Source organism: Sceloporus occidentalis, unplaced genomic scaffold (assembly GCF_023333645.1).
Source record: "Sceloporus occidentalis isolate IW3139 unplaced genomic scaffold, rSceOcc1.0.p SCAF_7, whole genome shotgun sequence".
Taxonomy (NCBI): Eukaryota; Metazoa; Chordata; class Lepidosauria; order Squamata; family Phrynosomatidae; genus Sceloporus; species Sceloporus occidentalis.
This window is the reverse complement of record NW_028316987.1, coordinates 55,544,251-55,558,572: the sequence shown is the minus strand read 5'-3', so window position 1 is coordinate 55,558,572 and position 14,322 is coordinate 55,544,251. Positions and strand designations below refer to the sequence as shown.

General features: G+C 38.2%; 1 protein-coding gene across 1 annotated transcript in view; it reads left to right on the top strand.

The window, feature by feature from the left end:
* Window positions 1-14,322, top strand: part of CHN2 (chimerin 2) — a 187,663-nt gene that overhangs the window by 60,738 nt on the left and 112,603 nt on the right. The window contains exon 3 of the mRNA XM_089533023.1: window positions 5,839-5,894. Within this exon, the coding sequence (XP_089389149.1) occupies window positions 5,839-5,894 (56 nt within the window). The remainder of the gene's footprint in view (window positions 1-5,838; window positions 5,895-14,322) is intronic.

Here is a 14,322-nt window from a genome sequence, read left to right as displayed (position 1 = left end):
TCAAGGCATTTCCCATTATTTGATTGCAGCTTTTATTTCTGGGAACTTGTTTTTTTACTAAAGGAATATTCAATAAGATATCAGTCATATTTTTACTACTGAAAAAGCATCCTATCTTTTGAATATTAAAATCAAAAAGATGAAGTACAGAAATATATATTGATGGTTTTTAGCAACTATAGCCAAGATTCAGCAGGGCTGTTAAGAACAGGGTCTTTTGAAGGTTTCCCATTCAGAGGATCATCATAAATGGAATGGGATATAACAAACACAATCACAAAAAAGCTGGGTTTTGTGCTTTCAATATTTGAAGACAATGGATCTGCACTTTGCTTTGCCAGTAGTACTGTCATCCTGCTCTTCTCAGTTTAGCCTTTCCACCATTGTCTGTCTGCCATGCTGTTTTGAAATTATTTGTGTACACAGTATGTATACATTATGGAATTAACTTTCAAAGGCTGTTGGTATTGCCACAATTTAGATCACTTTAAAGGGGGATTGGTCAAATAATGGAGGACAAGTTATTGGTGACTACTAGTTAAGTTGGGAGTCTCAAAGGCCACATAGAGCTGGGGCCACATAATTCCCACCCTAGATGAAGAACTTGCTTTCCAGCATGAACAGCAAATGGAGGGAGGAATGCTCCTCTAAACTTTCTTAATTCCCCAAACTGATCCCAGCTATAAGAACTGTAGTTTACAAAGGCATTAAATTATTTGTTAAGGGAAGAAAGTGGTAAGGTACAGTACAGAGGTCTTTGCACAGGAAGCTTCTCCTTTATCATTACTTGTTACATTTATATCCTTCCTCCTTCAGTCATGTCATACAATTACTGTATGCAATAGGTCAGCCTGAGAGAGTGGCTGGCCTGGAATTACCTAGTGCATTGTAGAACATGCATCTATGAAGTCCCCATTAAAGTTCAACCCTTTAATCACTAAATCATACTTTTTCTTTGTAAGGCAGATGGACCCAATAAAGCCAAGGTGCATCCATCTTTTTTGCATACCTCCTTAGTTGCTTCTGCTTGAAAGTACGTTTCAGAGAAAGGGGCACAGTCTACATGGAATGACCTCAACTAACACAAGGCTTTAGGCAAAATTCAAGGGCATTATTAGTATTATTAATATTGTTCTGAACACTGGGGCAGACATTTCTATATTTTGCAGCTTTGCTATTCCAGTCTGACTCCAAAATCTGAGTAACAAAACTCTTGGCTAAAGTTCAATCTGCAGTCAAAGCTGCTGTCACTTCTACCTGCTTGTCAGCTCACCTCCTTCATGATGACTATAGTCAAATGTCTATATGAGCAGCATGATGTATGCTTAAAGGCCACATGTTGTCCTGTCAGAAGCTATGCGCATGTTCCTGTACGTACTTTTTCAGAAGCAGTTTTTGGGAAAAGAGAATTTAGAAGGGGTCAAGAGAAACTGTTTCTTTGTGAAATTCCCTACTAGAGTTGGAAGTGAATGCTTGGTTTAGAACCCTACTAGGGTGTGAGAAGTCGTAACCTAGTAGAAGGGACGTGTTTGTGTGTGTATGTTTTAAAAATCACATCTGGAATCTGCTACACATATCTGTGTATAAGGGTTTGTTTGCCCCTCAAGCTTAGTCAACCTGACTGTAGAATATAGAAACAATACACATGCCATGCTGATCAAATCAAACGTTTTGAGTTTCTCTCCAGCTTGGATTCATAATTGGCTCAGTCTTTCTAGGCATTCTCAGATAACTCCATGAGAAAGTTCAGTTTCTTACTCAAACATCTGAAGTCTTTCTTTTGTTGCTCTTCCTACATCCCACACTTATCTTGAAACAAGGGTGGCAAGAAGAAACTCTGACAGAAAGAGCAGCTGCCAACAGTGTAGGCTTTATTCTTACATTCTCGGGATTCTGTGACCCACAGATGTTCCTGCGGTTCCTAAAACCAATAGAATCAGAAGACACTTAACACTTCGATTCCTAAGCTGTCTAGTTCTAGTAGAGGACCCTCCCAATTCAAGCCCTTCACACTCATCAAAAGGGATAATGTAGGTGGTGCCATGTCCATTATAAGATATAGCTGAACTTCTCAGACAGATTAAATCTAGATCATAATTGGTGGGACCACTCTTCTGCTCACCATTTAAAATTTCCCCTGCCCAACCACATCATAAAGGTTGGTGCTATGACTACCTTTTGTGATAGTTCCTTTCCCATTATGCTACAGTTGAACTTTTGTATTTGCTTGCCAAGCCTTATGCAACTGTGAATTTCATTATCCTGTGGTTTGCTCCTGTACCATAGTAGTTACAAGCATATGCTTATGAGTTTGACATCTCTAATTAGAAGATTTCACAGCTCATGAAATCAAAATTCATGGGATTAAATCACTCAGTGGTGTTAGGCAAGACTCTGTTTCAATCTTATTACTCACCCAGCCCTTCCTTATAATTCTGAAAGTCTCCCTACAAGAAGATATATTAAGCATTTTACAAGAAGTACCATATAAATATTGTATTAATTTATCTCTGATGCTGTGATTTTCCCACAGATGTGTACACATTAGAATCAGATTCTACATTTGTGTATTAGTTACATTTATATCCTGCCTTATCTCCAATAAGCTTAGGAGTAGCATAGCTCCTTCTCCTCCATATTTTATCCTCAACCACAGCCCTGTAAGTTACGTCAGAGTGAATGAGAGAAAGTGATTTTCATGAGAGAATAGGAATCAGAACCTCTTAAGTCCCAGACTAACACTGCTGTCATACTGGCTCTCTTATACTTGACTGTAAGTATGCCAACAAGCAAATATAACTGCTTTATTCAGAAAGTCTGAATTTGAAGTATATCCAAAGCTTGTCTGGGCTACCAAAAAAGAAAAAGAAAAAAAGGTACTCCCATTCTCACTTATATATTCCCTGAAGATCTATTTCTTCCAAGATGCTTAAAATCTTTGCTGATGAAAGTAATTTTCTAATGTATTTAATTTACAGTACTTGCATTATTACTAGCCACCTCACTTACCCACATTAGATCATTAGACTAGAAGCTGTAAATAGCTCTGGGAAACACCAGGGGAGGAGAGATAAAAAGTAAAGAGAGAGAAATACTACATTGTAAAAATATAGAAGATCACCATAGGTAACTTTTTGTGCTAGATATTATTCTGCGTTCATCCTCAGAGATATTCCATATCTACATATCTATTATAAATTACAATACTGATGAAATGTAAGATGAAAGGAAGAGAGATTAGGTATGATATCTACATTTTAGTCTTTGGCTGTATTTGAGCCATCACAGTTCCAAGCGTTCATGTTCAGTGAATAACTATAAACAAACGAAAAATGTCTCCAGTCAACCATTTTACAGGAATTGGGAAGATAAGCATTGTGTAATGTTGCCACTACTTTATATACCCCTTGTCTTTGAACAAATTGGTTTTTGCAGGCTTTTGGAACACTTCAGTTATTATCTTTGGAAAATTCCCAAAAGCATGACTTACATCTATTGCATCAGTTGCATATCTAATTTAAAATAATAATTGTAAGCCGCTCTGATAGCCTTCAGAGCTGAAGGACTGGGTATAAATACCACAAATAAATACATAAATAAATAAAGTACATAAGCATAGTCTTATGGGTACTGGTAGGATGGTTCTTCATAATAGTGTATGTTTTAAACTACATGTACAGTTCTCCCTGTGAAAAAATCGCAAATAACTCCACCTCCCACTTAGAATCCAGTTAAAGAGAAATGTAAGCAGGAGAAGAGGAGCAGGAGTGTGCGCTCCTTTCCCCCCTACTCACCCATCCCTTTAATTCGCTCCCTGCCCCTTTTCCACCCCAATCCTCTGCTTGGGCAGTCCAGGGAGATGATGGGGAAGAGAAGGCAAGAGATGCCTTGGTCTCTCCAAGACCAGACCCTTTGCCTCCCCGATCCTCTACTTGGGCTGCCCAGGGAGAAATCAGCAAGTAGAAGGGTCGGGGGGGGGGGGCGGGAGCAAGACACCTCCTGCCTTCGCCTCCCGATCTCTCCCTGGGCTTCCTAAGGAGAGATTGGGCAGGGAAAGGGAGGAGAAAACTGTGAGTCTCAAGACCATGAATAGGGAGGGCCAACTGTATATAAAAAGACTGGTACATATCCATGTGAAGTGTCTGTAGAATACCCCCACAATATTTTAGTAAAAAAGATTTCACAAATGATCATTTTTGTCATCCAATGTATCCATATGAGCAAGGAAACGTTTTTTAAAGTTTGTCCCTGGGAAGAAAGTTGAATTGACTAGAGCAGTGATAGCCAATCTTTTAGGGACTGAGTGCCCAAACTAAAAGGCGTTCCATTCCATTCTCCCAGGCCTTCAGCTGCCTCTCCGGACAGCCAGGAAAAGGGGGAAAAGGCGTGCACCTGTTCCTCGTGCCCCTGCACCCTCCCAGACCTTCAGCTAAAGGTCTGGGACAATCAGGAACAGGAGGAACAGACACACTCCTGTTCCTCCTCTTCACCACCCTCCGTGTATCCTGAAAAATGGCTTTGTCTCTGATACATGTGCCACAGGTTCGCCACCATGGGACAACAAGCTACATGCATTCTAGTCTAATCAGTTTTACTTCTGAATTCTGTAACAGTAGGTCAGGGTGGGCAACAGTAGAGAAGGCAAGGGTCATCCCTCAAACAACACACACACACACACACACGGACTACATGTGGGTTCTTGGTGTTTTAAAAAACAAGATTGTGACAGTTCAAGGATTCAACTGAAAATATTTTCCTTGGGATTTTTTTTTTCATTGGGAGGGTTTGAAGAAGGTTATAGGGAATACCGTGAATAAACGGGGTGAAGCTGACATTTTTATTTTTCTCAGCTGAATTTGAGGCCCAATAATATTCCAAGATATACTGGAAAAGTCTCCAGGGATTTTATTTTGCACCAAAAAAATCCAAAAATTTTAAACAAAAATTTTGTGAATTTTCACAAAATTTTCATCAAAAAAATCACAGGATGCAATTTTTTTTGAAAAAATGAGCAAAAACTCCTATAATAGTAAAGGTCATCTAGAGCTACCCACTGCCCACAAGAATTCACAGCTCAGATATTCATCCAGCAGCTGTTTAAAAGGCTCCAACAAAGGCAAATAAATGCCTATTGGGATAGTCTGATCCACTCTTGTACACCCCATACTATCAGGAAGTTCTTCCCCATATATATTGGGGATCTCTTTTCTTTTAATTTCTTTCACTTTAATGCAAAAAGGATTGTCTGGATGCTTGTGAAATCAAAAAGCACACCTCTCCCAAGAATCTCTTTCCAGCATAAGCAAAATTACTGAGGTTTTGTCCTGTAAATTTTATCTATAATTACTTGTTTAAAATCTACCAGGATAGAAACAGCACTCCAGCAAAAAGTAAAGGGATTACTAGTTAGCAGTCATGATGGTCAAAGAAATCATTTTCATTGTGGTGTCAGGACCTGCTTCATTTATGGAGCAAAGCTAGATTCTCACCAGGGTCCAAAATACACTGCAAAAATTGTAGTTTATTGTGCCACCAGAGCTCTCGGACAGGGAAGGTTAAATGTCTCAGAAAACTACAATTCCCAGAATTCCCTAACATTGAGTCAGGGCAGTTAAAACTGTCTGAAAACTGGATTATTTCTACAATGGGTTTTTAGTTTTTCCTCCTCCTCCTCTCATATTTGTGGATTCTAAACTGGTTGCTAAGTAATACTGTATTTCCTTCACCCCAATATTTTCCTTTCATTTAAATCAGTTTGAAGTACTTTCCCAAAACTTAGAGAAGTAAGCACTGATACTAATTGCAGCCTTCTAATTATGGTGTTTTTATGTTTGACAGTATATCAGTTACAACAAGAAGCGCCTCGTCCCAAGAGGATAATTTGTCCTCGAGAGGTCAGTTCAACTTTCTTTATATCTTACTACATTAAATGAACTGTCAGCTGTCTTCACATTTTCAAGTATGCTGATACCAGGGTTTAGGATTAACCTATCTATTAATACATTAATTGACCAATTCACTGAATTTTTCTAGTGATTTTGCCTAACATTCTAGATTTTATCTAACATTAAATATGCTTTCATGAATCAGATCATTAGAATTTGATAGGGTGGGAGCTTAATTCTCTGTCACATTCATTAAAACAAGCAGGCCTGCTGGAAGAAATGTTTCACATGGTTCTTTGCCATAAACAGTGATTGGTTAGTCACCATGGCTCAGCACAGAGCCAAGGCTCAGAAATAAGCTAAGTTATCTTTCAAATTATCTTCTCTCAAAAATATAAAGAAATGAATAAATAAATATTTTTTAAAAAATCAAGAAACATCTTCGTATATTTCTGAGCCATTACAAATTCTCCACTGAAATCAGTAGAAACATCTTCAACAGAGTGATTTATGGAGGCAGGGGGAAGCACCATTGAAAAGCTCTTTGCCCCACCATTTTGGCATTGTTAGGGATGGAAGTAAACTGGGATGTTGCTTCTGGCTCAGATTTTGAGACAGCGAATTCATGAGGATCTAATGCTAAGGCTCATTTCCACATCCAAATTCCATAAACTTTACTGGCATTTATAACTATGAGAACAAAATTAATTAAAGGGCTCTTTTGCACCCAAAGTCTCCACCCAGAACAAAAAGTCTCTTATGTGTTTCTTCTTTGCCCTTTCTTTGCCATCTTTTAATCAGCATCTGGTACAGATGGTGTCATTATGATATCTCTCTGCAATAGATGTGAGTGGATTATAAATATCACTCTGGATAGAGAGATAGATTATTTGTTTTTGGATAAGGCTGGCTGTAGTAACTCTTTCTGAGTCACTATTTTATTTTTGTTTCTTCCAATCTGGACGTTGAGTCCAAAGTAGAGATTCATACAGAAATGTAAGATATGGGATCAGCTGAAAGAAGGTAACCCTTCTTTATACACCCTTAACATTTGCTTTTAAACGTTTGCTTAACAGTTGAGAGATATATGTCTCTAAATTCCACTTAGAAAAAGTTAAAAGTTTCCTGCATTTCCTTGAAGGAAATGAGTGTGTTTCAGCAGTCAGAAAATTGGGGAACATCCTGTTATGGTCATTTATTCTTGAATATGCATTTTCTAAATATCATTTTCTCCTTTCTCCATTGAGCTCACAGTGGAATACATAGTTCCCCAGCCTCATGCTTTCTTGGAGGTAATATAATCTGAGACAGTGATTATCCCAAAGTTGCAGGTGGGATAGCACAGCAGTATATAACATTGTTTGCATGCAAACCATATGGCATTTATAAAATTAACTCAGCCACTGTACCAAATTGTATGGGTGTTTTAAAATAAAAGAGCAACCGCCCCTTTCTCCTCTTTACTGCCAGGGTGTCTGGGGGCATGAAGCCCCAAGGTGTTCTACAAGTGTGTTCTAATGTCGAACAACCCTTACTGTCAGGAAGTTCCTCCTAATGTTGAGGTGGAATCTCTTTTCCTGTAGCTTGCATTCATAGTTCCAAATCCTGTTGTCTGGAGCAGTAGAAATCAAGCTTGCTCCCCCCTCAATATGACATCCATTCAAATATTTAAACAGGGCTACCATATCACCTCTTAACCTTCTCTTCTCCAGGCTAAACATCCCCAGCCCCCGAAGTCGTTCCTCATAGGGCATGGTTTCCAGACCCTTCACCATTTTAGTCGCCCTCCTTTGGACACGCTCTAGTTTCTCAGTGTCCTTTCTGAATTGTGGTGCCCAGAACTGGACACAATTGGCAAATTATGCAAATCCAGAAGGGGCAATCAAATTAGATTCAAAAGCATATTGACAGGTAGAAACACTGGACGGAAAGTAAAAAGGAAAAATGTTCAGAATAAAACAATCAGTTTTGGGGACTATTTGTCCATCTGGAGACAGGGTAACAGGATTTATAATCAAATGAAAGGAAAACAGCCTTTATGTTAATTTTTTTCCCATGTGGACAAGTGGATTTGTTTTCATATATGTGCAGTCTGATATGGAGGAAGTATGTCTAAGGCAAAAATAGAAGGTAGTAGGAAACCTTTGAGCCAAGATGAAGATCAGAAACATATGAAATCATATACAAGGACAATCTCCTCTCACTTGTATCTTACATTGTGTCGCACAAAACCTGTTTCATAGATTTCTTATTAATGAATTCAGTATAAATTACATAGTAACCTAGCTCCCTCTGCTTTTTCCCATTCAGCTACTTTTACATATCTAAAAATAACCTGAAGAGAATAATGTCTGCTAAAGTCATGCTTCCATCCTACCTCCCCTCTCTCAGGTGCTTACACATACATCTCACTTGGACCAACCAATTCATAATTGTCCCCACCATCATGCCTTTTCTCTAAAAATTTTCAGGACAGTCTGCATTTCAGGACAGCCTCACAACAACCCTTGGAAGTAGATTATATTGAGGGAAAGACATTGGCCTAAGGACTTCCAATTATCATTACTCCACTATTTGGGTGAGACACAGGTGGAGGAGCTAAAAGAACAGTGATACCAACAGAGGAAGCACTGGGCCTGAGTACAATGACTGAACCAGAGACCCCTGGAACTGAGAAGCTAGAGATCCCTAAGGCAGAGATTCCTGAGCACCAGAGACTGAGCCCAGGTCAGGACGGAGCTAGCATATATTTCTCCAAGTCCTTATCAAGTCATAGAATTGGTACCTCAATGGAGGACTCTAGGGTCCAGTCTAGAGTCATGCACTTTTGAGGTTTTCTGCTTTTCATAATTAGATGGTGAATCCTGAGTAGGATTCTGTATATGTGTTTTCAAGTCACTTGTCAAGTTATGGTGACCCACCAAATTCCAAATGATTCTCTTAGGCAAGGAATAAACAGCTGTGGTTTTGCCAGTACCTGCTTCTGAAATATAGTGTACAATGCCTGGCATTTGTTGGAGGTCTGAACCTGCTTAGCTTCCAAGATCAGAGGGTATCTGGTGTCTTTAGGATACTGAATGCCAAAGTGTAAAAGATGTCATTCTGACCCTAGACTGTTGCCTGAGTAAACTTCTCACCCTCCTTGGTGCTGCCCTTTCCTCACATTTCCAAGGGGCTCCAAGACCAAAATGGGATCCCAACAAGCAACAGGGCTCCCCATAGTGGGAAATATGAAGCCACAGTCTCTCCACATTCTCCACTCTACTATGATGTACTAACTCCTACAGCCTATTCACCCTTCCATGAAGGTTGACTGTTTTTTTAAAAAAAAAAAAACAAAGATGCATCAAAAACAAATTTGAACATTCTCCTGTCACTTTTCTTTCTGAGCAGTACTGTAAGAAGAAATACTGCATTATTACGTTTTGGATGTTTTTACCTAGCAAACAGTGATTAACTGAGAACAATTAAAATGGTTCTGAAACCTTTTACTTTTTTGCCTTGGCAGCACTCACTCAACAGAGCTTAAATGCATATAACTCTGTTCAGCATTTTAGCAAAATGTGCTCACTTATGGCATATGTGGAAGTTTCTTGAAGGCTGCCAAATAAGAAGTAACATAACCTTTATAAAGAAAGAAAAGCTGATCTACGGTAGTGAAAATCTCAGGCTCAGCTAAGTTTAAAAGGAATTGTCAAAGAGAAAGGAAAGGGAAGAATTGGGAGCAGAGGATAATGGTTAACTAGCAGGTCTGTATAAAATATTGTGGGTCATTGTAATCAATTTCTGTGTTCTTACCATCATCATAGATCACTTTTCTTATCAGAATAGGCAGCCAAAACAGAAAGAAAGGAGGCACAAACCTGGTTTGCTGCCAGTAATTAGAGTGTATTAATCATGTCCAAGAGAAAGAACATTTGTAATCTCTCCCATCTCTTTGACTGTGGTTTTATAGTAGATGAAAAAGATCCCTTTCCTTTTTTAAAACATCCCCAAGCATCTTAGTGTAGTAAATGTAAGTAATTGATTCCATAACAGAGTTTACAAAATAGTGTAAAATACTTTAATACTTTGAGATGAATATTGGGTCTTTTCACTATGCAAATACAATTGTTCAGGTTTCTCACACATGGAATGCTGTGGCTGTCTTTGTGAATCAAGAACCACATCCGCTTTGTTTGCTGAACAGATTTGGAGAGCTTGGGACTATTCATTTCAATTTAACTTGATGTCTTACTTACCTGCATTGTTAGTTATTCTGAAAAAGTATGAGGTATTGTAGAATCTGTCTTTTGACTAGCTTTTAATTTTTAGAACAAGGACCTACAAACAGCCAGTTTTGTCAGTTTCTTAGTGCCATTTTTCTCCTCTTCCTGTTATTGCATGTAATTAACACTTTGTTTCTGAATATGTGAAATCTTGTCACCATTTATTTATTTTAGGCACAGTTCTATGGATGCTTATGAAATTCTCTCCTGCTTGCTTATGAAATATTCAGTGCTATGAATGCTTATGAAATTCTCTCCTATTGAATCCCTCTTAAACTCCACATTGAAGTTATGATTTATGTTGCATTTATTGTGGCACAGACACATGCATCTTAAGAGGCCAGAAGCTGTGCCAAAGCTGTGCTCCAGTCCTTAGGCGTGGCTTCCAGCCTCTTAGGACAGTTGCATCATTTAAACAGCATGCCTCCAAAGTGACCCAAAGCAGCTTTATTTTGGCCTATGTGTACAGTCTCTACGTTTAAAGCTCACTTGCAATAAGTTTTCACAACCTACATATATGATAAAGGTGGATGTTGTTGGACTGCAACTGTTAGCATTCCTCATTATTGACAGGCCAGGGCTAATAAGTCTTGTAATCCAACATTTGGAGGGCTACACGATTCCCACTCTTGGATTAAGGGGTACAGAATGGAAGATTATAATTACAGTGGGTTAGTAGTGTTAAAAGGATATGAGAGGCTTTTCCTGGAAAGGCAAAGAGAGTTTCCTATGGAAGAAATGTTCAAGTTTCATTGAAGCCTTTCTCTTAAGAATTCTCAAGTTTGAAGTCTTTTCTGTTTTATTTACCATGTTTGCAACCACTTTAGACCATATATAATTTAAAAAGAAATATTTTATACCATACTCTACTAGGGTTTAGGAAAGTTACATTATTGGAATAAAACTTCTTGAATCCCCTAGCCATTGCCCTCTGGTACTTGCTGGGAGCTTATGCCTGTATTATACATACTGTATGTACTCATGTATAAGTCTAGAAATTTGAGTTAAAAATTGTCAATGCAATGCTGTACCTTAACTCAAAATAGGAACCATCTCCCTCTGAGTAGGGAGACAAAAGATAAGAGCTTAGTCCAGCCTGGGAGAACCTAGAAGAAACACTAACCTCCTCTATTTTCTCCACTGTGGTGCTGCTTCTGGGCTTTTTGAATGCTTGGACAAGAAAATCACAGCATTCTTTGGCATCATTTTCCTTTCCTTCATTCTTTACATCCTTTGTTGCATGCATCTAAATTTTATCCTGGACTTATGCATGGGTCATATCAAAATTCATAATTCTGGCTCCAAAACCTGCTCTTGACTTATACATGAGGTTAACTTATAGTCAAGTATATACAGTATATCTTTGTATCTATACAAATGCTCCAGGGTTTTCTGGCACAAATTGCCTTCCTGTTACTAGAACATTAAGATTCTTGTTTGCAATGTGACTAAGATACTATGACTTGGGCTTGTTACTTCCTTCCCTTATTCTTCCCATGACTAATGTAATAAAGTCCAGTTTATGCAAATACTTACGTTCTGGATTTTGTACATCTCCTCCTAATGCACTTTTAAGTTTTTCCCATCATTAAGAGATTAGACAATGAGACATGATGGGTGTGGAGGCACAAACATAATTATGGAAAAAGAAAAAGACTGCTCTGTGGTTGTAAATTGATCTTCACTTATTGCCAGTTGGTGAAGGTGACACTGCGTATTGTCAGTTACAAAATCCTAGATAAAACCTTTTCTGTAATCTACTATCTACACTTTTACCCCAAGCACACTGAGCCTGGAGAGGAAAAAATAAATGTCTATATTAGCATGTTGGATTATAGTCAAGTTCATTTTCTTTATTTTTTATTTTGAGAAGTATTTTATCTTGGAGACTAGAAATTAAATTATGCATTTCCCTTTGACACTATACTTTTTTTGTCTTCAAAACTGTAGCAAAATATTAAGAACTTTTTGGCAGTAGATCTTCCAGAAGACCTTTTCTTTATACAGTACATTCAATAAATCTATAACATATATTATATGATTGGTAAGATGATATTATAAGATTTTGGTCCTATAATAGAATCATAGGATCATAAATAGGATAATAATTGTTATTATGCTTTGTGTAACTCTCAGGCACATTCAGATGTTTGCTAATATTTAAAATATTTCTACACTGAGAAATAATGCTAAAAAGTAACCACTCTGTTTGCTAAACAGTGTATTCCATTTAGGATTTATTTGTAGCAGCCTTCATTTTCAGAGCATTGAAATCAGAAAATATATCTTGTAGTTATTTTTCAAGTTTTCAAGGACAATTAAAAAAAATGTTTCTGACTCCCACAGTTTTCACAACTGTGACAACAACATGACTGTTTTTTCCTTGTAAATTAGGCCCGGTACAGACAGGCCGCAAAGAACGCCCTCGTCACATTCAAGGGACGCCTTGCCCACACTCCCCTCATCCCTCGCATGTGATGAGGGCGTCCTCACTGTGCGGCGCCAAATAGACAGCGCACATAGCTATGACTTCACTGCTGCACGGCCTCCAGATGGAGCTGCTCAGCAGCAACATGTTCGCACCGGTGCCAACTGTTTGCGGCGGTGCGAAAAGGAGCTGCTTTTTAGCTGTCATTTTTTTGCGTAGCCACGCCACACAATTTGGTTACTGCGGTGCGGCTACGCAGCAAAGAGAGGCGGCTCCCGGCCGCCTCTTCCTGGCACTCTATACCGTGCCTTAGATTGCTGAGAGTAGCTGGATGGGTCAGGGGTACCGAAATTTGTGAATGGATCTGTGTGTGAACTCCAGATGTGGTAAATTCCTGAGCTGAGAATATGCTAAAAATAAATCTGTTCCCACAATTCTTTGTCTGTCACCGTAAGCAACTTCTGCACTTGACTCCAGTTGGTGGAACTCATGAACAAACTGACCTCAGTTGCTGGGCGTACTGATAAGCACAACTGATATCATAGGACTACAATGTCTGCACACCCATAGATTCAGAAAATAAAAAACTGAGACAACACAGAGAAAGATAAAGGACATTATACTTTGACTTCAACTGGGCTGCATGCAGCAACAGTCTGCAGACTGGAGAATTAAATAATATAATGCAGTAGTGTCTTTGTGAGGCACATGAGAAGAATGTGATGAAATATGCTGGCATTTAAATAACTTCACATATGTAAGAAAAGGGCACAGTTGTAATGAAATAACTTTTTCACCCTTAAAGCAAATGTGTCTGGATAGTAAGTTAAACTGTAACAGATGTTTAGTCCTTGTGCAAATACTTTATGGAAACTTTAAATCTAGTGGCTTAAAATAATGGTAGCAAAACTAAGCTGCTGCTTTTAAAACATGGTACTAATGTTAAACTGGAGAGGATGAATTGACTCATAAGGATGTCAGAATTTATCCTATGTTTGCCTTAAGGCTTGGGAGATAATGTTTAGCTCTGCTGTGCATTTAATTTTGGAAAAATTGAACCCTTCTCAATGTTTAAATTTTTATTGCTTGCACTAGCTTCTAAAAAAGAAGCATTTTATTAAAATGTGGGTTTTAATATGTTTTAAGCTTGTTTAAATTATCTCACTGAGTTTTTTAACCTGTTTAACATGTTTCAATGCTATTTGTAAGCTACCTCAAGAGTTCTTGATCAAGGGTGGGGTGTAAATATTTTAATAAACAATTTAAAATAATTTTGTTCTGAAATGATAGACAGTTATTAGGGTGGTCTCTGATATCAATTTGGATATCTGTTTAAATGCAGACTGTTTCTTTGAGATGAGAGATTGTCTTTAGGGCAAATACTTTAGTCTTCCTACATGCATTAGTCACAATACATTTCTGGGATATTCCTACTGTGTACACTCCTGGCAGGTTATCACTGCAATATATTCCAAGGAGAAGGAATTACCCTTCAAGGTCACAGAAATCTTAATGTGTTTTGTTGACTCAGCAAGAGCCAAGTCCTAGATGCATTTACTTATATGTAAATACCATTTACTTCAGTGAACCTGGCTTATTTCAACAGTTCAGGAGCACATCTAGTTAATTTCCATGTCCACCATTTATTTAATATAAATTCATCTAGTAATTCCTCCATTCTTTTAACCAACACTATATTGTAAATTCTCTCGTGATTTGTTATTGTGGATGGATTTGCTTG